The sequence below is a fragment of the Aspergillus sydowii genome (assembly GCF_001890705.1).
Source record: "Aspergillus sydowii CBS 593.65 unplaced genomic scaffold ASPSYscaffold_3, whole genome shotgun sequence".
In the NCBI taxonomy this organism is placed as follows: domain Eukaryota; kingdom Fungi; phylum Ascomycota; class Eurotiomycetes; order Eurotiales; family Aspergillaceae; genus Aspergillus; species Aspergillus sydowii.
Window position 1 is genome coordinate 3,470,821 of NW_024467861.1, and position 24,442 is coordinate 3,495,262.

At 49.9% G+C, this 24,442-nt stretch overlaps 7 protein-coding genes across 7 annotated transcripts; 2 read left to right on the top strand and 5 right to left on the bottom strand.

Moving 5' to 3' along the window:
- Window positions 1-315: 315 nt before the first annotated feature.
- Window positions 316-5,223, bottom strand: ASPSYDRAFT_43552 (Sec7 domain protein). The gene is made up of 2 exons (XM_040846684.1): window positions 2,629-5,223; window positions 316-2,563 (listed from the first exon to the last, which is right to left on the bottom strand). The coding sequence occupies exons 1-2, from the start codon at window positions 5,150-5,152 to the stop codon at window positions 675-677; spliced, it is 4,413 nt and encodes a 1,470-aa protein (XP_040705446.1). The 5' UTR covers window positions 5,153-5,223; the 3' UTR covers window positions 316-674.
- A 1,595-nt stretch (window positions 5,224-6,818) lies between these two features.
- ASPSYDRAFT_88177 (unc-50 family protein) lies at window positions 6,819-7,926 on the top strand (the record flags this gene model as incomplete). Its single annotated transcript, XM_040851976.1, has 3 exons — window positions 6,819-6,921; window positions 7,181-7,515; window positions 7,615-7,926. 3 exons carry the CDS (start codon window positions 6,819-6,821, stop codon window positions 7,924-7,926), a joined length of 750 nt encoding a protein of 249 aa, XP_040705447.1.
- A 335-nt stretch (window positions 7,927-8,261) lies between these two features.
- Window positions 8,262-9,515, bottom strand: ASPSYDRAFT_131169 (PDGFA associated 1 family protein; the record flags this gene model as incomplete). The annotated part of the gene is made up of 3 exons (XM_040840578.1): window positions 9,159-9,515; window positions 9,019-9,086; window positions 8,262-8,948 (listed from the first exon to the last, which is right to left on the bottom strand). The coding sequence occupies exons 1-3, from the start codon at window positions 9,205-9,207 to the stop codon at window positions 8,262-8,264; spliced, it is 804 nt and encodes a 267-aa protein (XP_040705448.1). The 5' UTR covers window positions 9,208-9,515.
- Window positions 9,516-9,752: 237 nt separating this feature from the next.
- Window positions 9,753-11,216, bottom strand: ASPSYDRAFT_30123 (putative MFS monocarboxylate transporter; the record flags this gene model as incomplete). The annotated part of the gene is made up of 1 exon (XM_040844739.1): window positions 9,753-11,216. One exon carries the CDS (start codon window positions 11,214-11,216, stop codon window positions 9,753-9,755), a length of 1,464 nt encoding a protein of 487 aa, XP_040705449.1.
- Window positions 11,217-12,392: 1,176 nt separating this feature from the next.
- On the bottom strand, window positions 12,393-15,263 carry orlA (putative alpha,alpha-trehalose-phosphate synthase subunit Tps2; the record flags this gene model as incomplete). Its single annotated transcript, XM_040849284.1, has 3 exons — window positions 12,393-12,562; window positions 12,632-14,870; window positions 14,940-15,263. 3 exons carry the CDS (start codon window positions 15,261-15,263, stop codon window positions 12,393-12,395), a joined length of 2,733 nt encoding a protein of 910 aa, XP_040705450.1.
- A 1,127-nt stretch (window positions 15,264-16,390) lies between these two features.
- ASPSYDRAFT_30125 (uncharacterized protein) lies at window positions 16,391-17,899 on the top strand (the record flags this gene model as incomplete). Its single annotated transcript, XM_040844740.1, has 1 exon — window positions 16,391-17,899. One exon carries the CDS (start codon window positions 16,391-16,393, stop codon window positions 17,897-17,899), a length of 1,509 nt encoding a protein of 502 aa, XP_040705451.1.
- Window positions 17,900-18,180: 281 nt separating this feature from the next.
- pld3 (phospholipase D) lies at window positions 18,181-24,268 on the bottom strand. Its single transcript, XM_040846685.1, has 3 exons — window positions 18,702-24,268; window positions 18,583-18,647; window positions 18,181-18,528 (listed from the first exon to the last, which is right to left on the bottom strand). Exons 1-3 carry the CDS (start codon window positions 24,041-24,043, stop codon window positions 18,518-18,520), a joined length of 5,418 nt encoding a protein of 1,805 aa, XP_040705452.1. The 5' UTR covers window positions 24,044-24,268; the 3' UTR covers window positions 18,181-18,517.
- Window positions 24,269-24,442: the final 174 nt, after the last annotated feature.

Here is a 24,442-nt window from a genome sequence, read left to right on the forward strand (position 1 = left end):
GTTATTCTAAAATGCCGAATGTTAATCGATGGCCGTGGAGAGAGACGTCGCCTCGTCTTACCCACTTAGTGCCTAGTACCTCGCGCTTTTCTGAAGGCTAACGAGTAAACTGCAGCAATCAAGCTAATAATTGTCTTACTGGCGACGAGTTGTCAAAGAAGATATTGTTGGCGTGCAGTGGATAAGATGAAAACAGAACAAGAGGCGGGCGATTTAAGGATGTTTGTTGTTGAGGAATTGAACCATGAAATCAGCCTGGTTGAGCCACGGTACGTGATTACTTCACCTACAGAAACAGCTCCACGACTGCTCGATTGGAAGACTGGTCGAGTTGACAAGTCTACTGCACAAAAGGAAGGATTATTGGATATACTTATTTAGGTATATCTATACAATACTGAGTTATCTCATCTACATCAGAATCAACCGATCATTCCTCTTATCCACATAATATCGTCAAAGCCTCCAACCAAGACACAAAGCAAAGATGAGGAAATCAGCTTGGGATAAAATGCCCAGAATCATAAAGTAAGAGTGTCCCGATCTTTTGAATGTACAGCTGTACATGGCATGATCGAGATACGGTTCTCGAAGGGTATAATACAAAAATCGTGCCTTATGTAGTTCTCACGAAAAAGCGAAGAAAATTAAGAGCAAGGCATGGAAAAGAGAAATCACGACTCGGAACGTTTGTCTTCATCTTCACGCCCAGCGAATATCTTATTTTTCGCGTCAATTGCGTTCTGAAGGGAATCAATATAAGTGCGGAATTTCACAATTTCCCGCAGTAAATACGATGACTTGCGTTCCCAGTTGGTCATGGCTTTTGCCGCATTCGGATGCCGCGGTGTGAAAGCAAGAACCATGGCAGGTCGAAGCTCGTTGTGTCGTTGCAGTTCGTCCTCAACGTTTTTGACGTATGTCTGCAAAGATTTCAACTGGTCTGCTTCTGTAAAATTGGATGCCACCATACTTTGTTGAGGCGGACTCCAATCGCTGATATTTACACGATCTGCAGGTAACTTGGGTCGGACAACCTGCTGGTCGATGGAACTTCTGATGGAGCTTTGTATGCTAGGTCTTGGTGCAGATGAAGACGGAGGAGTTCTGTTGGAATCAGAATTGATCAACGCACTGTTGATAATGGCGTCACTCCATCCATATTCGATGTTACTGATTCCACCGATGAGAGGCTCCTTGGACAGTCTTGCGCTCCAATAATTGGCGCTAGAAACGAATTCTCGCACAATTTCTGGTGTGCCCGCTTGGAAAAGGTGCACCGCTCCAGTTGGGAGACTCAACGCCCAGACATGTGGCCGAGACTTCGAGTAACCCGGAGGTGGGAGCGCGCTGGCAATGGATTGGCGTAAGAGAAACTTCCATGTTTCTTCGGCATTCTCAGTCCAGTTGCCTCCACCCACTACAACGCCACCGGGATGACGTTGCTTGGCTTTTTGCCTAAGCGACTTGGATGCATTGAAGGAGAACAAGCGCATCCAACCTTGCTGAATAACGGCAAAACATTCATTCCAATTACGCTCCTTCGCACGCTTATCAACCGAGTCCAAATGGTGCTTGTGCTTTAGGCTTCCTTCTTTAGCCCACGGAGCTCCAGCGAGCTCCAGTGTCTCATCTTCAAGAAGCTGACCAGTTCGTTCCGGATCCTCAGTGCTAGCGATCGAATTCGCAGAGTCCTCGCGGATAATCGCCTGGCTAAGCGCGTTCGCGAATCCGATAGACTGTTGGTAGTCTGCATGTGGATAGCCTGATCCAAATGAGTCAACCGACGCCGACGTCAGCTTCCCTAGAGAGTACTTGCTCCAAGTACTGGACCCAGACGGACTCCACAGGGACGATTGATCATCTAAGCTTGTTCGGCTGGATCCGAGAGTAGAAGGAGGATACAACCTCGCTCGTGAACGAGGTTTGGAAGACCACCGTGCGGTACCAAAGCGAGAGTCAGCAGAACGACCCCGCGGAAAGACATCGGAGCCACTCTTGCTGACAGTACTAGGGCTTCTGCGAAGACCTTGCGGGTTTGGACCAAGCATCGTGCTTGACGCTGTCCGGGGCACGTCCTTCTCTGGTTGAGCACCGAGCAGTGGAAGACTTTGTTTATGGATCGAGGAGTAAAAATCTCGGAGGACCATTTCAACTTGCTGTTCCCAGGCCTTCATTGTCCCATAAAATGGATTATTGACAAGCGGGCCAATCTCGTACTCAGCATCGTTTGCCATTTTACCTGCCAAATCCGTGCGAGACAAACGGTTTACCAATTTCCCGGAAGCGTTAGCGGGTTTATCAGGCTTGTCAGTACTCGCCATGTTGGGTTCTGTCTGGTCTGTGGGAAACGTTGCAGATCGAGAAGACGGAAGGCCTGGGTCTACATTCGAAGCACTTGCTTTGCTGCCGAACTCGTCTGGGGCAGCATCAAGCGCAACCCGTTGAATTGTAGGCATCGTATTGCGGACAAATTGGGCTTTAGTCATCTTTTGTTCGATATCCGCAAGATGTAAATCGGTATTTAATAGCAGTAGTGAATAACAAATGGTATGAACGACATCTGGCTTACGTTAGCAGTTGACATTCCAAACGTACGTGAAGGAGTAAAACAAGAAGTCAACTCACCTGCCGCCTTAAAACCGTGACGAGGATTGCATTGGCACCACCGGGTAGAAAATGCATCCAAAACACGATCAACTTGCTGGGTCTCCCCTTTCAACATTAAGCGGAGGCACAAACCGCGAAGCGCTGCGAGGATATTCATGTTGGACCAGTCAAACAGCTCCATATAAACCGCTCTAACCTTAGCACGGTCTGGACCACCAAGCCAAGCAGCAGCTGGTTCATTTCCGACAAACTCATCCTGCCCATCGTACAGCCTCCGCGCTTGTTGTTTCTCTTCACTGCTATCTGTTTCTTCGAACGTATTCTCCGAGGGTTCGGCGTTGCCTTCAGTAGACTTCCACTCAGAGCCTTGCGGGACAATAGGTGTATTGGCTGCGGTATGGTAATTGGAAATATCGGAGACCGAGGCATGGGGAGAATCCTTGCCGACAATTGGTGTGGACAATTTGCTAGGCGTATCAGAGTCATCGTTCCAAATAGTCGCGTCAAACATGTCCTTGTCCTTCAACTCTTTGGTAGGAGTTGGACCTGATTCATCGTCCGGGGTTTCAATAGCGGGAACCCCAGATTTAAGGGACGATCGCTCTGCGACAGGAGATAGCGAGGTCGGGCGCAGATTTTCCAATGTTGTTAGTTTGTCAGTGGATATATCAGCCAACTGACTTGTCTCCACAGACTTCGCGTCACTGCTTTCCGACTCGTCATCCTTCGCACGTCTAAGAGAGGAGCGTGGTGGGACTGGCGGTGTGGCTTCCGATTCATTTGCTTTGACAAGAGGATCTTCATCGCCGCTGCTAGTCCCTAGAAAAGATGTATCATGTGCGTTACCGACCGAACTCGCAGGGTAGAGACTGTATTTAGCTTTTGGCCCATTGTGAATGCTTAGAGAGTTGCCCCTGTCCCTGCGGCTCTGCATATTGTCTGGTTTCTTATTGTCTGGGTCATTGGCCGCAGTACTCCAATCTGAAGATTCCGTGGAGTAATCCACTGCAGGGGTGCTGTTATTAGGGTTGGCCTCAGCGAGATATGGATTCATAACCTTTCTCAAACTGCTGACTGGGCTAGGTTCGGGTTTCATTACTGTCGTCGCCTTGTTGCCCAGATTCTGGGGAAGGACAATTGGAGGAGGTACATTCTCCGTCACCGACTTCTTTCGCCGGCGGAAGAAAGACGATTTCTTGTTCACCACCTGCGCTCCTTCACGCGGGACATGAGTACTGCTTGAAGTGGTCTTCTGGACTTGTTTCCGGGGCTTGAGGCTAGCTGCATTCGTATCCTTGGACTCGGGCTCCTTAGAAGGTGGGCAATCGGATGGACCACCTTCAGACGATATAGCACCAGGACTTTTGGAGGATCCGAAAACACGGCGAAAGAATCCGGGACGTTCCTTGACCGGTGTAGGTTCCGGGGGAGCTGGGAACGTCGGTTTATTGAATGAGATCGTTGGACTCGGCGCCGGTGGGTCGAGAGATGCCGATATATCGGGCGGAGGCTCGAGGTCAGAGCCAGCCATAAGAGCGAAATCACGGTCTTGAGATATCATTGCTGCCGTGCCGAGATTCTCGGGTCGATGTTTCCGCGATTGAGTGGTCCGCGATGATTTAACGCTGTTCCTTCGCGATACTACTTGCGTACGCGAGGACTGGGTCTTTAGAGTTCCGCCAAGTTCTTGAGGCGGCGGCTGGTGTTTCCTTGGACCAGCGGGAACGCTGGGAGTGGGTGCTGCATCCATACCATCATACGCCATTGGGTCGTAGTCCGAAGATGAACCTGGAAAGGCCATTAGGGGTTTCCTTGTCCCGAGATCAAAACTGGCTGATCGTCTCTCACAAGTTGGCTCAATTTGACGTCCCGAGAAGGTAGGGCCGAAATCTAAGTTGGAAGATGTGCTTCCCTTGCTACTTTTCCTTCCCGCGCGAGTCCCAGGTGCGGTGGCACTGGTTCGGTAGTCAAATGTCTGCCCGTGAGAGTCCCGGCTCCTAGTGCTCTCGAACCTCCTCACACCAGTGCGATGGTTTGAGCTGCTATTACTCCGACGTTCCCTCGAGTGTTGAGTCGCATACCGACCAGCACCGTCTTCATATCCGTGATCCACATCTGAAGAGAACGAAGACGAAAAGGTATGACCTCGATACCGACGCTGCGCCATTGAGTCCTGGGATGCTCGAGTATACCTCGGTGATTCGAAAGCGGAATTGAATAAGCGGTAGTCATCCAACACCGAGGTCCCTGACGAGAATTGATCTAGCGAAAGAAGCATGTTGTCGACAATTGAGGTGCGGGCGGCGTGCTGCGGGGACAATGATAAGTCATGAGGATCCCGCTCATCGGCAGAGTCATAACTATCGTTCGCATTATCATTGTAATCATCGAGGAAAGTCTCGCGGACGGATGGTCGCGGGTGGCGGCCTTTCTTGATCCTGTAGCTAGAAGGTCCCGGAGGAGTTCGGGGAGGAGAAACGGAGTCTGAATCGGGGTGTTGAGACATCCCGCGAACACTGCCCGATCGCATTGATCGACTCATGGCTAACAAGTGTTACGCTTCAAATGGCTTCGGCATTGAATGCAGGCCGAAAGTTGCAGTTTCCAGGGTCCTAACACCAGAATCGAGTCTTAAGAAATTATGCAATATTCAGGGATTGGGCTCAATCATACCCTGGTAAAAAGCCAAGCGGGTGTTTTAAAAGCACAATCTAAGGGCGCGCTCCCTGTATCACCTGCACATGGCGTGAGGGGGTAAGAGGGGAGGTCCACGGTGCACTGCAGTGTAATACGTAAGGGGTAGATTGACGCTCGAGGGCTGCGACCAAGGGCGGAACGTGGACGATGTTGAATCAAATTAAACGGTCTGTCGCTTTTTCTTGTATTATCCTGTGCTTTCTCAACGGTCAGTAGCTGATGAAAAGGAAAGTGGCGGCTGGCAAGGGAAACGCGAACCAAGGGAAGGGTGTAATTAAAGTCGGCAAGGAACCAGGGACGGCGGTGGATGTGCCACGGGGGCGTGGTTCCGTCAGGAACAGGCGCCTTTCTCTGACTGCCAGGGCTCAAGAGGTCAAGGAGAGAGACGTGTAAACGAGAGAAATGAGCGATCGGAATGACAACAGTGATGGTGGTGGAGAGAGTGGAGGACGATGGGAGTTGGGTGGACCAAAAGAAGTAATATGAATTCTGGGAGAATCCAATGCAACTACAGACGATAGTCCCTCTTAGCGTCTGAAGTCTGAACCAGCTGGCACGACTAGACCAACTGCGGCCTAGACTCCCAACGGTCAGGGGCAAAGGCGCTGGACAGTTGGAGCAAAGCATCGTCTGGCGTTCAGTGTTCGAGAATCTGCAAGCCTACGCAGGAGGTTCTCGGTTGTTTCACCAGGGAATTTGCATGGAATAAATTATGAAGCTGAATCCATGGTGCCTACTGCCTGCTCCTTGAAATGTTGAGTCTTGGGGACTTGAAACCAAATATTCGTACCAACTGAATTGAACATGACGGATTTGATTCTCGCCAGGATCACCCAGAGTTATTATTGACGTGTCTTATCGCTATCCACTCTGAGGGTGCTTTTGCCTTTCTTGAGGATTGATGTGTCGTCTGCTCCGTCAAAATACTTTGTACGAGTCCTTCGTCGACCACGACTTTGGCACGTCAATCGGCCGCGACCAAGGTCTATCAGGTACTGGATCCTCCCATCAGCATGGCTAGTAGTATTAGGAGAGTTTTCCAACTTTAAATCAAATGGACAGACCCTTTCGCCCAAGTACTCCATAAGACGGAGCGGAGGTAATCGAAACATGAGAGATCACATAGAACTACCAGCATGCAGAAAATGAACACCTAAGGGTTATCCATGAGGCAATACTTCCGACTGGCCTCTTGAGAGTTGGGACAATTTCGAAGTAATGGTATCATTGTTTTCGCTGCTTGATCACTCAATTTGACTCGCATATGAGGGCAAAGCTTGTACATATTTTATGCACGCTTTATGTATGGGTAGATCGGGAATACAATAACCCGAAACACCAACTGGCGGATGACATAACCCATCTCTGACAACAGACAATCAATCAACTTTCGCCTGTCTATCGTTACTATCCCCAATTGTTGTCTCGCTGTGCATGAAACCTTCACCTCTTCTCACATTCTAGGCAAGGTGGACACGAGATGAACCCCCACATATCCGCCCCCCGTCAACATGGCAGCTCTCCCAACTTTGGCGGCTTACCCGCAAACCGCGGGTCGACTATACGAATGCCGCGTTTCTTCAAAAGGTACCACTGCACCCGAGACACCAGAAGGTATCCTACTAAACGCTGCCTAACTTAGAATGTTTAAGTTTCCCCAGATGGACTTCGAGATGGCCATCTGGGAGATGACATCCCTACTAATAGCGCCAAAGAAGGTCTTTAAGTCAATATACTACCATGTACGTCCATCTTCCCTGCTTTTTTAATGATGCCCTCTCGAATGCGCTCTGCTAACAAACAACTTTTCATAGAAACGTACGCCTTGTCCTGGCTCAAATTCGCTTGTAACCTTCACTAAACCTTGTTATAGAAACAAAAAACACATGGCACCGACCCGACCCGTCGTTCGCATATCTCCTATCCTTCTTCCTCCTTCTCACAGCCCTCGCTTGGGGTCTCGCATACGCCCCGTCCTTCGGGTCTATCATTCGTCTCTCCTTCCTGTTTATCTTTATCCACTTCATAGGGTCTTCCCTCTTCGTCTCAACGATTGGCTATTTCGCCATTGGCCGCCTCTTCGGTCCCAACGGCGCCGCAACATCAATAACAGGCCTACGCATCCGCGGACGGCGGCGCGGTGCGGCGCAGGGTCTGTTCACACAGCCTGGTGAAAAGGATCAATTGGAGTTCGGGTATTGTTTTGATGTGCGTTTTCTGAACTCAGTCTCGACAACCAACTCATACACACGTCAACTTAGAAGCAGAACCGAGACGAGAAGGCTAACAAGTCTGCAAAACAAACAGGTCTCGAACCGCGCATTTTTCCCGCTCTACCTACACCTCTACGTCGTGCAATTCCTACTGCTTCCGCTCCTCACACGTAGCCCAAGCAACTTCCTCGCCACTTTCCTAGGAAATACCCTCTACCTCTCTGCGCTTACGTATTATACGTATATTACCTTCCTCGGCTATAATGCGCTTCCATTCTTACATAACACGGAGCTACTTTTGCTACCAATTCTGGTCTTTGCGGTTTTGTGGCTTGTTAGTCTTATTGCCGGGTGGGGTGTGGTGATGCAGGGACGGAGCGTGGAGGGGTTGTTCTGGGGTGTATAGCCGAAGAGGCCTCTAGTTGGTGTTTAGATACGTACATAGTTTCGTGTTGCAAAGTGGGCTGGCGCTGGTGCATGAGATTCCTGTTTATATTTTGCTATGCCTTATTTGTTTCTACTTCAGCAGGTTACAGCAGGTGCATGGTATAGTTATATCTGTTTCCGATATTAGTCGCATTCGTCATGTGGATCTTCGTTTCGTGAGCAAAAGAGATTTGTATCTTTCTTTCTTAATCAATATCTAGCATGTCATAATATCGTCCTCTTGTCCACATTCAGCAAAAAGGGAAAAAGAAAACACAGTTGAGCCCAATCCTAGCAGCCAGATATTAGACATTTCTATTTCTTTCCTCCCTTCTTCTTCGGCCCACCCCCTTTAGTTAACTTTCTCTCCCTCTCCTCCGCCCTCTGCCTTGCAATCTCTGCCTTCTCCTCCTTCTCGGCCTCCTTCCTCAACCGCTCCGCCTCCCTTCTTTCCTTCACAATCGCTAACCGCGCTAAATCCGCCCTGGCTTCGTCTGTCTTCCCCTCCGCATGGAGCTTCATGTATCGCTCCCGCGCCTGCTGTGCTTCAATGGCTTCACGTTCCCGGCGTGAAAGCTGGCTCTCCCCACCTTCCTCACCTTCTGTTTTCTTGGGTTTAGAAGTATAGTTCGGGTTAGCAGGGAGGGCAAGGCCATCGTCATCGTCGCTGGAGTCTTCCGCTCCAGTCACTGCCTTATTTTTCCCTTTGGTGCCGTTACTTCGGGTATTATTGGTGGGTTGTGTCTCGGACTCGGAGTCGCTAGGCGGGAGGTCGCCGGGTTGTGCAGGACCCTGGGCTCTACGCGCTGCACCAGCGGCTTTCTTTTCCTTTGCGAGAGCACGGCGTTCTTCGCGCGTCAGTTCGGGATGCCCTTGAGCTGGGTCGTCACTGGGTAATTTGGGCGTGCTAGTGCTTGGTCCGGCTTCCGCGGAGGACTCGTCCGACTCTTCTGTGAAGGATTCTTCTTCTTCGGAAGAGGACTCGGGGTCATCGGCCGGATCCTGTGTTGTCCTGTTAGTTGTTTTATCAAGTTGGCTTGCTGTTGCGTGGGCGGAAAATGAGGAAACATACGCGCCACATGCTAACGGGGTTCCCATCTTTGTCGACGGTCTGGATGTCTCGGCTGAAGTGTTTTCCACCTAAGTACGCGAGGTCGTTAGCTGATTCTTGTTTCGATGCCTATATGAGTGCAAAGAGAAAAGAGAACACACCTCCCCGGCTTGGCTTAGAAAATTTTCCTCCACGACCACGGGGCGCCATCTTCTAATACTATATTGTTACGTATGTGTGGGTGTGTATTCGAAGTGCAGAGCGATCTCGACTCGGCATAAACTAGAGGCAGAAAAGTCCCATGTAATCTAAAGCTTGGTTGAGACTACAGAGTGCAAAGTTAGCTTCTTTCATATCAGGCATAAGCGGAGTTGAGCATGTGTCCATCTACCATCCTCGTCTTGGGCGGCTGCGTGGAGGGGCAAAGGAAGTGGGGGAATCTTGCCTGGTTTTTTCGTGGCACTTGGTCTAACCCAACGGAGCTGAGGCTTTCGTTGGTTAGTTCAAGAAGATCTATGTGTAAAACAGCGCGATAAAAAGGAAAGAAAATAAGACTCCAGTGCCTGAGTCAAGAGTTGGCTTGTGAAAAGCGGTTCGGCGGTGTCAAGGTCAACCCCAGGGCTCGAGGCGGGGAAATCTTTCCGTTTATTTATTCACGCCTTCTTATAGGTGAGTCTGCGATGACAAGGGATGCTTCAACAAATTATAATTATAGTATATAGGAAATGAAATTTGAGGAATTTTTTTTCTTTTTTTTACGCTCTCTTCCAAACAAACCCTCTCAACTTAGCGGTCCGAGCCGCAATCAAGTTGAGTGTCCCGGCAATAATCACAGTGCCCATGAACATTTGAGCGTACAAGTAATCTCCGTCTCCTCGCTGGACCAGCGCCCCGGCAATAGGAGACCCAATCAGGGCCGCAACTCCCACTACGCTCATAATCATTCCCATTCGCGCCCCCATCTTTTTGAGGTCGGTTGTGAGGGTGCTCAAAGTCGCCGGGAAGAGAGACTGGATTCCAGCTGCTGCAAGACCGTAGAAGGCGGCAAAGCCGTACACCCCGCTAATGTTGTGCACACCCGCCCAACAGAAGGCAATAAGGCCTGTAGCGAAGCTGAATGGGATCAACATGTTCAGCGGGCCAGTATACAGATCTGCCATGGAGTTCGGAATGACACGACCTAAGAGGCCGATACCATTCATGAGTAAAAGGACATGGATCGATGTCTCCGTCGATACACCAATGATTTCGCGGCTGAAGCTTCCGATATAGAAAAAGCCGATGTATAGTCCCCAAAAGTTGAGAAACATGCCGATAGCGAAGAATGAGTAGGATGATTCTTTGAAAGCGGCCCATTCAACGAGAGGTCCATTTTTGCGCGGCGGCAGCCGTTGTCGGAGGAAAATCAAGCAGGGCGTCAGGGTCGCTAGTGATATGAAACCCAATGTCCGCATCGTCCATCCATATCCAATCTGCGGCAGTAGACGCATCACAACAGCAGGGAAAACAAGTCCTCCAGTTGCAGATCCTGAGGCCACGATTCCAATGGCAACAGATCGGTTCTTGCTAAAGTACGTGGGCGTTAACGCAATGGTGGGACAAAACATCAGACCGCATCCAATGCCTTGCCCTACCCCCTGAGCGAGAAACAATTGCCAGTATTTGGTGCACAGAGAAGTCATGAAAATGCAGAACACTTCCAGCACTGCGCCGGTTGTCAGAATGACCTTGAAATAGCCAGCATCGGTTGCCCGACCCGAGAACGTGCCAATAAAGAAAAGCAGAAAGATCTGGATGCTCCCAACCCAGGAAATATCTGATGGAGACCGTCCCAAGCTCTCAGTATAATACGTCTGGAAGACGCCAAAACTGTTGATATATCCCCAGGTGTTGAAGATGACAAAATGTGCCAGTGCTACCTGGGACCAGGCAAGAAAACCACCGTCCGGAGGAGGGCCGATATCTTTTCCCGATTCTCTGGTGCGGACAATTGACAAGGTCCTAGCTGCGAAAGCACCAACATGGCTCATGTTCGTCGCGGTTCTCGTCAGATCCTTGTCCTGACTTCGATCAATCCCTGACTCCACGTCCTCCGGTGAATTTCTCAACGACCTAGCATCGTCGCTTGAACTGTCCTCTACCGGCCTGGCAGTATTGGGTTTCTCGTTTATAGATGCTGAATCGCCCGGTTGGCCGACATCGGATTCCTCTACCGCCATTGCCCAAAATGTGAATAAGAGTTGGGTAGCCTCGACAAACGTTTTAGGGTATTCGATTGGCGCGACGCTCAGACAAAATACAACGTCGATCCAGCGATATGGGATGAACAAGACACTACCAACATGGAACTGATGACAGTATCGATTGCAGTAAGCAACAATACAACAAACGCAAATGATAGAGACGTTGGAACGTATATTGGAGAGAAGCTTCCCACCGTCAGAGCTCCAATTCTTAAGGAGGCAAGCAGAGACAAGGCGACGAGTGACTCAGAAGCCCGAAACGAGATTTACGGGCGCTTCCCTTCATCCATCCAGGTTTGTCATCGATGCGAAGAGAGCCGGTGGGACTTGCGGAAAAGCCTTCTTTCTCCCGAATTTTGAGGGCGGAGAGTGCGGGGCGTGGAAGACAAAAATTTCTCAAAGGGGACAGAGAGTCATATTGCTCGCACAGAAGACCGAAGCGAGCCCATACGCCCTGAGTATACTACCACTCGGTACGCCGGCACCGCTGGGATGAGAATTCCGCAAATGAGCTTGGGCCAGCTCCATACTCGTAACGTTGAGTTCAGTCACCAGGGGCAGTCACAAGCTCACTGAAGATTCTCCGATGCTGCTCGAGGACGAGGAGTCTACAGTACATTTTTGCCGCTCGTAATTGCTGAACTGAAAGCTGGAGCAGTGCTTGAAATTCCTCCTTTCTCATTTGCGAGAGGGGCCTAGCCGGGGCCTAGCCGGGGTCAAAGAAGTCAAATCGCTAATTCACACCGTCCCCACTTGATCCAAGTGTCCTCTCTCGCTTTCCTCATGGGCAGGAGCCAAGAAGGATAAACTGGGAAACAAGGCTCAATGGATAAATACTACTCAGAAGCAGCAATAATGTTGAAGATGCACGAAGATTCGACAGCGTGGGAAAATTCTCCGACACAAGCATAACCACGTGGCCTCCTGCTTACAGAAGATAGGTATGCAAAAGTCAGATTAAAATTTGTCTATTTGTCTAAATATGCAGACAATTCTATACCCTCTTGTAGATGTATATATGTGTGGCCCGGGGAAAACAAAGGGGCAAAATAAGGAAAAAAAAAAAAAGAGGCCAATCTTCTGCTGCAACGCGTTTAAAATATTCATCGTTTTAAACCTGAACCACGCGGGTCTATATGTCGTGCAGGACTTTTAATATTCCTGGCCGGAAGAGCTGCTATTGAGTATGGTAACGGTTTCAATAACATCACTGGGTTCAAGGAGATGCCAACCCGCTTCAGTCTGTTTCGAACTTGCGCCAACGGTGACTGTGTAAACGTGATGCGATGGTAGTTCAAACTTCTTCAAAGCACGGAACATGTCTGAGATGTATTAGCAACAATTAACTGTGACGCCCTCACTGGGCAGCGCGTAAGCGAAAGACGGCATACCTTCGTCTGTAAAATCATCGCCAGAACACAAGATAAACTCTGGTATTTTCCCATTCTCATATGCTTCCACTAACCGTGTCGCAATGAAACCCTTGTTTACAAATCTCGGTCGAACCTCGAGGTTGGCCTTTCCAGCCATTACTTCAACGTCCCAAGTTTTGGATACGTGCTCCTCCAGCTGCTTCCGACATTCTCGCGCCTGGAACGCACCATATTCAGGGTCCGCCCGTCGGTAGTGCCAGGTCAAAGCGACTTTCTTCCTCTCAATAAATGACCCCTGAGTACGCTCCGTGAAGTGTTGATATATCTCCATTACTTCCCTCTGCCAACCCATGTCAGTTGTCTCCGCTAGGTTCTGCCAGATATCTGATCGTGGCATTCGGATGAAGCAGCCATGCTCTGCACTTAGTCCCAATTCAGGGATATGGCCCATCCATTCATCTAGAAACGCCTGGTCGCGCCCGCTGATAATCCACACGGCATTTCGGGGATCCGCCGCCAGACTTTTGAGGGTCCGCAGAACACGATCTGACGGTATAGCAGATTGGGGATCCTTCACAATCGGTGTAAGGGTGCCATCATAGTCAAACATGAACAGCCTCTTTCGAGCTTTGCGATATTGCTTCAAAAGTTTAGCCCTATCGAGAGCTGGGGTTGCCACGGATTGATCGAAGGAAGAAAGATTTGTGAGTAGACGAGAGATAAACTGATTAGACCAGGCTGAAACTGTATTTGTTGTGACATGTTTGTAGAGTTTTGAATGCTGTTCCTTTTTCTCAGCAGCAGGCACTGTCAGGGCTCTGTTTATTGCATCTGCGACCCCGATAGTGTCCCAGGGGTTTATGTGAATCGCGCTAGATAATGCCCCAGCCGTTCCGGAAAATTCGGATAAAATGAGAGGGCTGTGGCCATCCTGCTGGCAAATAATGTACTCCAGGCTCGTTGTATTCATGCCATCACGAACTGTCGTAATCAATCCGACATCGGCCACCCGCAACAATGCAAAGTATTCATGTGGGGAGAGATATTGAGGATAGTACTTAACCGGAGAGAAGCTCAACGATCCAAAACGGCCGTTAATTGTATCGACCAAATTTGAGATTCGGCTCGCAATCTTATGCTCCTCTTTCTCTTCCTCGACACTAGTTGGACTGGTGACTTGGATGAGCACAACCTTGTCACGCCATTCAGGGAAGCGTTCAAGAAACGTCTCAAATGCTTGGAGCTTTTGGGCGACACCACGGGCACTATCTAGGCGATCGCGACCGACAATGATTTTCACACCAGCGTATAGCTTGCGTAGCCCTGCTACTGCATTTTCGGTGTCTATACTCTCAAATGCAGCCTTCTGTATTGTCCCCGCATCGATACCAATGGGGAAGACATCCACAGCCACATGGGCACCATAAGCATCAACGCCAGCCGAGTTGGACTCAAACCCTAAAACCCGAGTACAGCAGGACGAGAAGTGCCGAGAGTAAGAGAATGTTTGGAAGCCAATCATGTTTGCGCCAAGTACGCCGGTGAGTATTTCTTTCCGTTTGGCTAGACACCGCATAAATTCGCTGCTCGGGAACGGGGAGTGCAAGTAGAAACCAATGTAAACGTTCGGTATGTGCTGTCGTAGAATACTCGGGAGTAGAAATAGATGATAGTCGTGGATCCAAACGATATCGCCCTCTTTGTATTCCCGTATTATACGATCCGCAAACAGTCGATTCATTTTCACATAATCCGCCCACGAGTCCCGCTCGAATCTACCGTCTGTGGGACCATGCTGTTTATAGTGTAAGAGGGCATAGAGTTCTTTCTCTGCGTAGCGTCTCCATCTGCTCTGATCCTCCAGATGAACCAAATCCTCCGGTACTTCAGATTCATCTGACAGCCAGACAGGAGCGATCTTGCCATGGCGGGTTGAACTCAGCTGTTTTTCTAGTCGTTCTCGATCGCTTGTATTCACTGTGAAGGACTCCGCCGCAGCATTATTAAATTGCAGCTTGCTCGCATCAAGGGACATTGGGGTTGACCATTTATTGGGAGCTCGCGAAGCGTTGTCAAGTGCGCCGGGCAATTGTGTGCCGTTATTGGGACGATTTGGCTGCAAATGAGCGCTTTCCTTGTGCAGAGGCTCTACTTCTCCGGTCCATCCAACGAGTGTATGCGCCCAACCCGACTTATCAGAAGCCAAGTATGCAAATGAATCAAACAAGGCAGAAGATCCAGGGCGAGGTTTCAGTTCCTACAGCCATAAATTGATTAGCATTTGTCTCCATTCTTCAACGACCTGGGAATAAAGAACAAATCATACCCAGTCTTCGCCTGCTCGCAAGTAAAGCTTGTGTGGGATGCAGAAAGCAACACTAATAATCCTACCAGTAAGGCTTAAACTCGAGTATTGTTGCTGGAAGTCGGTTGCTCGCATTGTGAGTACTTCCTTTAAGCTCAGTCGACGCAGCAGTTCACTCCCCGATTTCGCATCGTTAACTGCGTTAGACGGAGTGTCTGGCCCAGCGGTATCCGGAGCAGAGGCAGACGGCCCCGGTATATTTGGGGATGATGCATCTGAAAATGAATCAAATCGAACTTCTCCGGGCCTCCCATTGGGATTTGAGACGGTTGGTTTTAACGGCATCACAGGCAAACAAACTGTAACACTTTCGATAGTGGATATGCGAGGGTGGATGAAGGCTAAATAGGGTTAGCTCTTCTTAAAGATGATAACGAGCATCGGCCTTCCGCTCACTTGGTATCCCTGCTTGAGCGAATCTTTGTTCGGGCGTTCTTGCCCCAAGTAAGTGATGGTAGAGCTAAATAGCTTCCGGGCTATGCCATTAAAGTATGGGTAAAGGTCAATGTAAAAGCGACGAGTACTCTGTACACGAATTCGGAGGAGGGGCACGAAGGTTATCGGAGGGGCAACGAGGCGGTGAGAAAGATTGGTTAAACGAAGCGATTGAGAAACTTGAGAAGTCGAGAGCTGTTTCGCAGCCAGAGAGGATAATGTTATATATGCACGAGTCCTATGCCTGATATCCGCCTCCTCGTGGCTCTCGAGGCAAACAGGAATTGACAAAGAGAAGAAGGGTCGAGGTAGTCAACGGGTGATCGACGCAAAGGAAGCGCACCGACGCTGGTGAATTTCAAGTCACCCAGGGAGACACAGCATGCAGAGCTCTAGAATTGAATAATCACAGAGAATCCATTATCCCGAGAGAACACCGGTGTGGAAAGAAGCCAAAGCAGCCAAGTAATAATGGATGACGGTGAAAGACGGTGATGCCGAGACGCTATTCTGGAATTCGGGAGAGAAGAATCCAGAACCTGGGACGCCGCGTGGAGGAAGGGCGACGTCATTCATGCTCGCCTGCCCTGGACACGTTTTTCAGTCGACCACGAACCATGAGCTTGCAGTACTTTGGCTTTACCTAGACTAGGCTGCGAGCACCGAGTACATGGCTATATTTAGGCTCATTTTAAATTGCGAAAATGTCACCTAATGCCTTAGGGCTGCCACAATCATGTGCACCCTTGTCGTAGTCCATGCCGGGTCGCATGCGGAGATACTTTAATTGGCCTCGCTACCAAGGCACCAAGGCCCCAAGCCGTCTCCGGTGGGAGCGTCTGGCGCACGTGATATCGCGGACCGTTTTTTAAACTGCGCCCAATTCCATACACCTCATGAAACCACTTGCTCGATAAAGTTGACGATGTGTCGGAGCCGATGCCATTCTTGACCGCGCGGAATACAATTGCAGAGCAATGCGCTTTCGCATAGTCAATCGCCTTATACCCTCACCTACAGTTCTCCGCCGGAGCTTCCACCATGTCTCCGCTCAAGCGAAAGATCCCATGGTCTTCGAAAACAGTCTTGAGAAAACCCTCGAAGAGCACCGATCGGTAAACCGTGCATGTTTGGTACGCAAGGTCGTTTCTGGACCTGATTCACACAAACGGTCTCACCTTGCTTCCCGAGATAATCAGCCCAAATCAGTGCCGTTCCAGTCACCAGTCCGGCGCAAATCGCAAAGCCAACTATCGGCGACAGCTATACAATCGCCTACATCCCAAAATAATGAAAAACCGCATGGTTCAACCGATCAGGAACGGCTCACGGCTCTACCCTTTCATTCGCCAATGAGATTGAAGTTGGGGAAAGGGCAAGCAAAACAACGTCCATGGCTTTTTCAACTGGACCCAAATCAGCGTTTTTTGAGCGGCGTCTCGCAGCTTGATGCGGAGCTTCGAGCACTTGAAAAGTACTTGACTCCGACCATACAAGAAGTAGAGGTGGCGGATCAGGTTACGTCTGATATCACCGACATCATTTCAAACCCGGCACACTATACGCTACCCAGCATTATACGCACGGGGTTCGAGATGAGCCATTCTGATTTAAAACTCATGATCTCAGTTCCAGGTGCGGATCGACACGAGAGGCTTCGCGACTATGCCAGGTTTCTTAAGGTTGCCTGGCGCGCTCTTGGTAAAAGTCCTAAATACGAACTACGACGCACTCTTGGCTCGCCAGTCACACATGTGGTCATCCACAAGCCCACCGGACTCTCGTTCCGCTTGCACTGCGCCGATGTTGAGCCCGCGTACCTTGAACGCATCCGATATTTCCACTCGCAATACCCGGACCTCCGTTGCCTATACACGGCCACACAATTGATCCTAACTACCGCGGGAGTTTTTGGTAGCCGCAGGAGCTCGATAAGCCGCGAGGGCCTACAAATGCTCATCGCGACTTTCCTCAAAATGAACGATGGTCGCTTTCGCAGTAGTGCCAGTTGCGGTGAATCATTTCTCGCGTTCTTGCACCTTTTCGGTACAGAAATAGACCTTTTGACAACTGGTGTTACAGTCGAACCCCCTGGCTTCTTCAACGCCCGCTCGGTGGAAGAAGCATGGCACGCGAACGAACCTAAAGACCGCCCACCTTACCTTCTCGGGCAACGCTCACTCATCAGATCCAAGAAATACACCAAGAAAAAGCGTAGCAGATTTATTAATACGGGCTTATTATTGCAGAATCCAACGAATTACATGCAAAACCTCGGTCACGTCCAGTCTCGAACACCATATCTACAACATGTTTTGGCGACCACACATGAAAACCTAGAATTGGCCCTAAAGAACTGGAACCCGGCTCATCATCTTACACAGAAAACGAGTATCCTGGATAAGGTTCTACACGTGAATTTTGAGGGGTTCGAATCACGGAGGGCTTCTATACTCGCGGCTAGCACGGCTTCAAACAAAACATAACTCAACTCCAAATACGTACTATAGAACTTTCGTTGGTAGACCCTACTCTTCTAAAAATGAGGAGAGATGGCCTCGATTCGGATTCTGAAGGAAAGCTCGGCAGAACACTTTCTTGTTTTGTCTCTTTCTTAATGCCTACGTACTTATTGCATGTCGGTTGGTATGCCGGATGGCCAGATTCAACTCATCGGGTTCTCCCAAAGCAGTTTCTTTCCTTCATGCTCCACTCTATGTCCTCAATTATACAACGAATGTCTAATATCATATATAAACTAGATGGGATGTATTTGAATTATGTCTTCAAAATTCGTTCTTTTTCTAAAATGAGTATAAGGCTGAGTGCTCGCCGAGGAAACTAGTGATGCGTCTGTATGGGAAAGAGAAAGAAAACGCCCGCTTGCCATGACGGTACAAATGAGTCACGGCCACAGTCACGCCTGCGTATGTGGAAACAGTTATACAAACAATAGTGCCAACGGTGGAGAAAGACACAGGGTTGCGAGAATCGCTCCAATATTCAAACGAAATTAATAACGACATATGAAAAGTGCTGTGTCTAGGAAGCAAGAGCTAGCAGGTTATACAGGTAGCGAACGGGAATTTTCGATGAATAGTATATTAGTTGCTAATTTCGGTGTTAGTCAATGCATCAAAGCTATCTCGGTACTGCTTAACTTACTAAATTTCCAGAGGAGAGATTTGGTCGAGGGTGTAAAGCCAGTTCCCACCCTGTTCTTCTTTCTCGAGCCTGAGACTGTTAGTTTGCTACTCCAGATGGGATAAGAAAAGCGGTAGAACATACCAATCATATGGCCAGAGGATGAGATGCCCCTGAACCTGATTGAGGAGATCTTCAGCTCTTTGTTTGTCCATTACTTCGTCGGTCATGAAATCCCTCTTTGACCCAAGTGTTGTGGCCCTGCGTCTACGACGTCGCGAGTGATTGGTGGCATTCCGATTCAATGCTTCCGAATAGTCGATTTGGGGCGCCTCTGAACGTTGTCTTTCGAGATCATCTCCAGACGAGATGTTGTCTTCATGCCGATCAGTGCCGGTTCCAAACACGTCAGTCGGCTTCAAAGTAGCCTTTTCGTTCAATGGTGATGCGGTTTCATGATTGACCAGATCTGACTGTCGTCGATCGTCTGAATTTGGTCTGTCTGATTTCTCGTCTGTAGGGGCCTGGCTCTTCTGTTCCGTAGAGTGGCTCCCCGTGCGGTGTAAAGCCAATGGGATGTTCGGCTTAAGTTGGTTTGGCCAGGTGGTACCTGTACCGGGGGGTCCTGTCTGTCGTTGATGATTCGGGTTGAAAGCCTTGGCGGTGTGGTGGCTTTGCATCTCTGCAAATCGCTCCCCATATGCAGTATACTCCTTGTATTCTTTCCAAGATCTGACTTCACTATCAGGCATACAACGAAAAACGTTTCGGAAAATTTTAGTATTCTTTTCCGCCACAGCTTGCCAAGTATCCAAGTAGAACACATCGACCACGGGGTCCCTCATGCAGTCTTTGTCAACGAAGATATGCTTCACATCTGGACCAAGAGGGGACAAAACCGGCGACGAGAACTTCAATGTATCGATTTTCTCCTTAGGTATTGCCGAGGGTGAGCTACCGTCTTGCGGAATCACCAGGGATGGGTTCTGGACCGGCATTCCTTGGACGACTGGAGCGGTACCACGATCTTCTGGCGCTATGGTAGGTTGCGTTGCAGTTGGGTCTTGGCTGGCGGGGCTATTATTCTGTTGCGAGTGTTTTCGTGGCGGAGGATTTGGTCGCTGAACGGTGCCCTTGCCTTCGCTAGCAATAGGGGAAACTAACACTTCTCGCCTGTTATTGAAAATCTCTGAATCGCGCGAGTTTCCTAGCCCATTTTCCTCCGCAACGCGAAGATTGTCGGTGCCGAGTCCCTCCACGTCTTTCCTATGGTCATTGTTAGAAATTACCCTCGTGTCCGTTGTGAGCTTTCTGTTCGACTTGAGATTCGGGTTGTTACCCTGCTCCCAGTCGACGTCGTGATTAAAGCTGTGTAGGTCCTCAGAACGAGATAAGAACTCATCCTGAATGCGATGGCGGCGCTCGATCATATCTCTTTCATCTTGTTTCTCTAACATTAGAGACTCAGAATCAAGCTTAGTCTTTCGAAGCGGCTTGGGCTCCTCTTCATCGATCTGGATCTTTCGCAATTCTTCCTCTGTAGCTAATGAATGCTCCATTAACTCATCGACATCAATCCCAAGATGTTCTCTCATAAGACGCATGCGAAGTGTGTGCGGAAATCGCCCAACAAGATAAGGCCGACCATTCATGGTGGACCATATCATGTCCGTATCACGCACTACCGAAGCAACCTCTGAGTCTCGCGACCCCAGCATAGACCTCTCGTTGATATTTGCGGACCCAATGATGGCTGCTCGATCGTCCACAATCATACACTTGGCATGAATGTATAGTTGCTCCGTGACAAGCTGTTTCTGAGGACCGATCTTCCCCCAGGCCCGGAGACTGAAGAACTGAATATAATCCTCCGGCTCGATCCCTAGAGCACGCAGTCGCCCAAAAATGGACGTCTCTCCCCGGCAGATACTGCGGTACTGGCACATCATGATCAAACGAACACTTGTTCCGCCCTCACTATCCACAGTATTTTGAAAACCTGGTATCAGCGGAATGACAATGACTGCACGCCACGCCTCCTTATTCTTTGCAGCTCTGATGATCCGCTCTACTAGTGCATCACCAATCAAGTTCTCAATCTTCCGGCCATCAATCTCGCAAGTACTGACAAAAAACTGGTTTTCGATATAAACAAAATGCTCCGATTCTTCGATCAGCTTCACATAAGCGTTCATGATGCTGTGCTCCGTGACCTCTGGAGTTCCCGTAGACCATACACTACTGGAGCGCAAGATCTGGACCTCGCAGGTTCCGTCAAGACCAAGCGCTTCCAGATCCGCAGCCTCAAAATCCGGCGGAGGCAATAGAAATGGGGTCGGACGTGTTGGTTTTCGTTGTCGCAGGATATAGTTCCAACGTTGGACAAAGTGTCGGGTAAGGTCCCTCGCTGGTTGGCCAACCACATGCATGGAAATATCATGCCATGGCATCCTTGGTACAATATTGCGATCATACATTTCCTCGTAGGGTTTGTCCAAGTCGTAGAAGTCCTGTATCCGAGGATTCGAGTAGTCCTTGCCGGGCCAGAGTTGGCTGTTATCTGTATCTTTATGACCACCAAGAGCCTCAAAGCCCGTTGGTTTATCGTCAGTCAGAAGGTGTTGCGGTGTGTCCCATCGTCCAAAACACAAATCAATTCCTCCAACGAAAGCCAGGGTGTGGTCAATGAGACAAAGCTTTTCGTGGTGCGCCCAGAAAAAGGTATTCTGCCGGAATTGGTTGGGGGAGCGTTGGACAAAAATGTTCGGATGCAGATCAAGCAGGGAAAACTTAGAGTATTCCGAGTCGATTGGAATGGCGGAGTTGATATTGCGATACATGATGACAAAAATCTTCACACCCTCGCGGGCCTTCCGCTGAAGAAGGCGATCAAGACGCCATTTCTGGCTAATAGCAGCTGGTCGCCGCATATACAATTCGGGACTGAGCCACCAGTCATGAATATAAATGACATCCTTGGCTTGGTTAATCGCTCGGGATACAACCCACATATGATCACGCCCGTCAACCAGCCATTGAGCGAAACAGCGTTGGCGGACTGGAGCGAAGCTATCGAAACGGTTCGGCTTTCCCCATGGAGTACTGTCGACCATAAATTTGATAGAATCCTCGAATTGGTGTAGTTGGCGCTCGTTCCTTGCCAGCAGTCTAAGTTTGCGCTCAGAATTCTCGAGTCTCAGAGTATGGTGTTGCGGGTGTCTTGCTGATTCTTTCGCAGATTTCGCAAGTTCTTTTGCTTTCTGATGTCGAAGGCCGACCTTCTGGGATTGGAGTTTGAAGAAGGGGTCTACCAAGAACACATCGTAAATATTCATTTCTTCAGGTGAGTCAACACAGACAACATAACTGTGCCGGACGAGGAACCATTTAGGGGAATGCCGCCGCTTTACCATCCCCGGAGTGAAGGCTCGTCGAAAATCGAGCCCCTTGGATGATTGAATCATGAGGTACCCTTCCTTGCCGTGGTAACTGCCCTCGGCTGCAAGACGGACTCCCAAGGCAGAGAGTTCTAGGAACTTGCACAAACGGTTACTATCAGGCTTGAAAATCAAGAAACGAATCAGCTTCTGAAGATAGCCTTCCAACTTCTTCCGCTGTCTCTCCGGGTAAGTATCCCTCTTGGTCGATGACGGTCCGCCCTCCCCGGCAGCTACTGCTCCAGCATCTCCCTCGGCTCCCGTTAAACTTGACATTCTTCGAGTTATTCCAACTGAAGATCGCCGCCGCCCATGGGATTGATGGTGCTGCTTTCTTCCAGGTCTCTCATTTCCACTCGTGGCATCAGCGGCGGTTTCATAGCCACCCTCATCCTCCTCTTCTTCTCCCTCGCTCTCCAACCCGCGAACGCCTCGTAGATATGGAAACGCACTCCGCGGGAAACGTGGCAGGCTTTGGCCACTTTCAGTGTTCCGTAATTGGATGTACTTCTGCGTCCCGAAATGGAGCTTATATTTCAAATGCAAATTCGCAAAGTCACGCAGCGTTCGATGTATAATCCATTTCATGCGTGTCATGCCGCTGCCGTATTCTAACTCGATTCGAAAGACGAGGTGACGGTCTCCGGAGTGAGAGTCGATTTTACTATCTGTAACCCGAACTTTGAGCTGTTCGAGAAGAATAGGAATACGCTTGCTTCCATGCTCATCTCGTTGAAACATACTAGCTAGAAGCAAGGCAGCCGGAATACCGGAGGCCAGCTCTGCCAGCAATTCTGCTGATTTCGCATGGTCAACAGTGTTATCAACCCTGCGCCCGCGTTGTCCGATAAGCTTTAACCCGGCCTTGATCTGTCGCCATTTTTGGGCACTCAAGCTTGAGCCACGTTCAGGCCGGTGACGCCTCCAGGGCGGGGCCAGCCCTTCCCCGGTTTCTGACGGGCCTCCTAAGCCAGTTATACGTCGAAGGCTGCTTTGTCGTTTATCTTCCTGGTTTGTCTGGTTTTCTGGCTGCCGGCCACCATACGTTAAGCCACGCGAGTTCATAAGCCAGGTGCTTCGCCGTCTCCACGCAGCATCCCTACTTAGACGGTCGCGGCCCTCGTCTTCGGAGACACCTTCGCGCTGCTGGTGTAGATCATTCGCACTCTCTCTCCGTTGAAAGAAGCTAGGTCGGTAGTTCTCAAACGGTGCAAATGATCCATGTAGATTGAACGACGGCCGGCTCGCTTTTGGCGTGTTTGGCTCGGTTTGTGGTGCAGAGTCATTCTCCTGCCCTCGGCGAAATCGTCGCTTCTTTCGTGGTTCACGCGGTCGCTGCTCACCTGCGCTTTCTTCCGCGTCGGCATCTATATCGCTCCCTTCTTCCTCTAGCGTATTAGGGAAACGGAACTCCCCCCTTTCGGACCCGGGGGTGGACAAATCATGATTGGCAAAGCGAGCGTCCCCAATTGTTGCATTACTGGACGAGCGGGCGTGGGACGTAAACGTCGGGGTGGCAGCAAATGCTTTCAACTTGGTAAAAAGTGATTGTCTCCCTCGCCCTGGGTCGGTATCGTCGCCTGCGACGGAAGGAGGTCGAGAATGCGAGTTCTCCACGGAAGGCTCTATTTCAGAATTCTGCCGCGAGAATTGTACACTTGCACGGGGGGGTGATGCAATGGAGGCCGGAACCGAATTCGGTGTCCTTTGGTTGATACCTTGTCTATTGGCACTCTCAACAGATTCGTTCGGTCGTCGAAGGCTTAACGTAGTGTGGGTTGCTGCATCCAACGGTTCTGAGACCCCGCTTACAGCACCAGCGTGGGATTTCCCTTTGCTGAAGTAAGAGTTCTCCTCATCATATATGATCCCACCGTTGCTAGCTTGCTCTTCTGTCGTATTGTGCTTGGTTTCGGTCGGCGACGGAAACGGGGAAGATAGTTTCGGGGCATGAGACGTCGGCATCTGCTGCGCCTGTTTCGTATAGAATCGATCAGAATTAGGCTCGGCTACCCTCGCCTCCGAAACATTCGTCGGAGCATCGGCCATGACAGCTTGTGCAGAGTAAGGAGGGCCAGCTCAGGTCGTTGCAGGAGGCAGCGGGTCAAAGGAAAGCCCGTCGAGTTGAGAGTCGTCAAAACGCGGCTGGCAGTCCACACATAATTCTTAGTCGTGGTCGTGTGAATTCGAGTAAACAACCTCAAAATCAGCTGTTCAAAAATCTGGTTGAGAAACTCACTCAGGGCGGAGGATGGTCTGGAGGTCCGGACTCCGGAGGACAAACAACCATGGAGGGAACAACGATGCCGAGCCGCAGTGGAGCTGGCCCCATCAATTTGAACGCTGCGCCGTTGGTCCATGGTGCGTCGCCCGCGGAAAGGGGCATTCAATTTTTCCAACATTTATGGCCAACTATCGGCGAAAATACAGGAACCTGTTGCTCTGGAT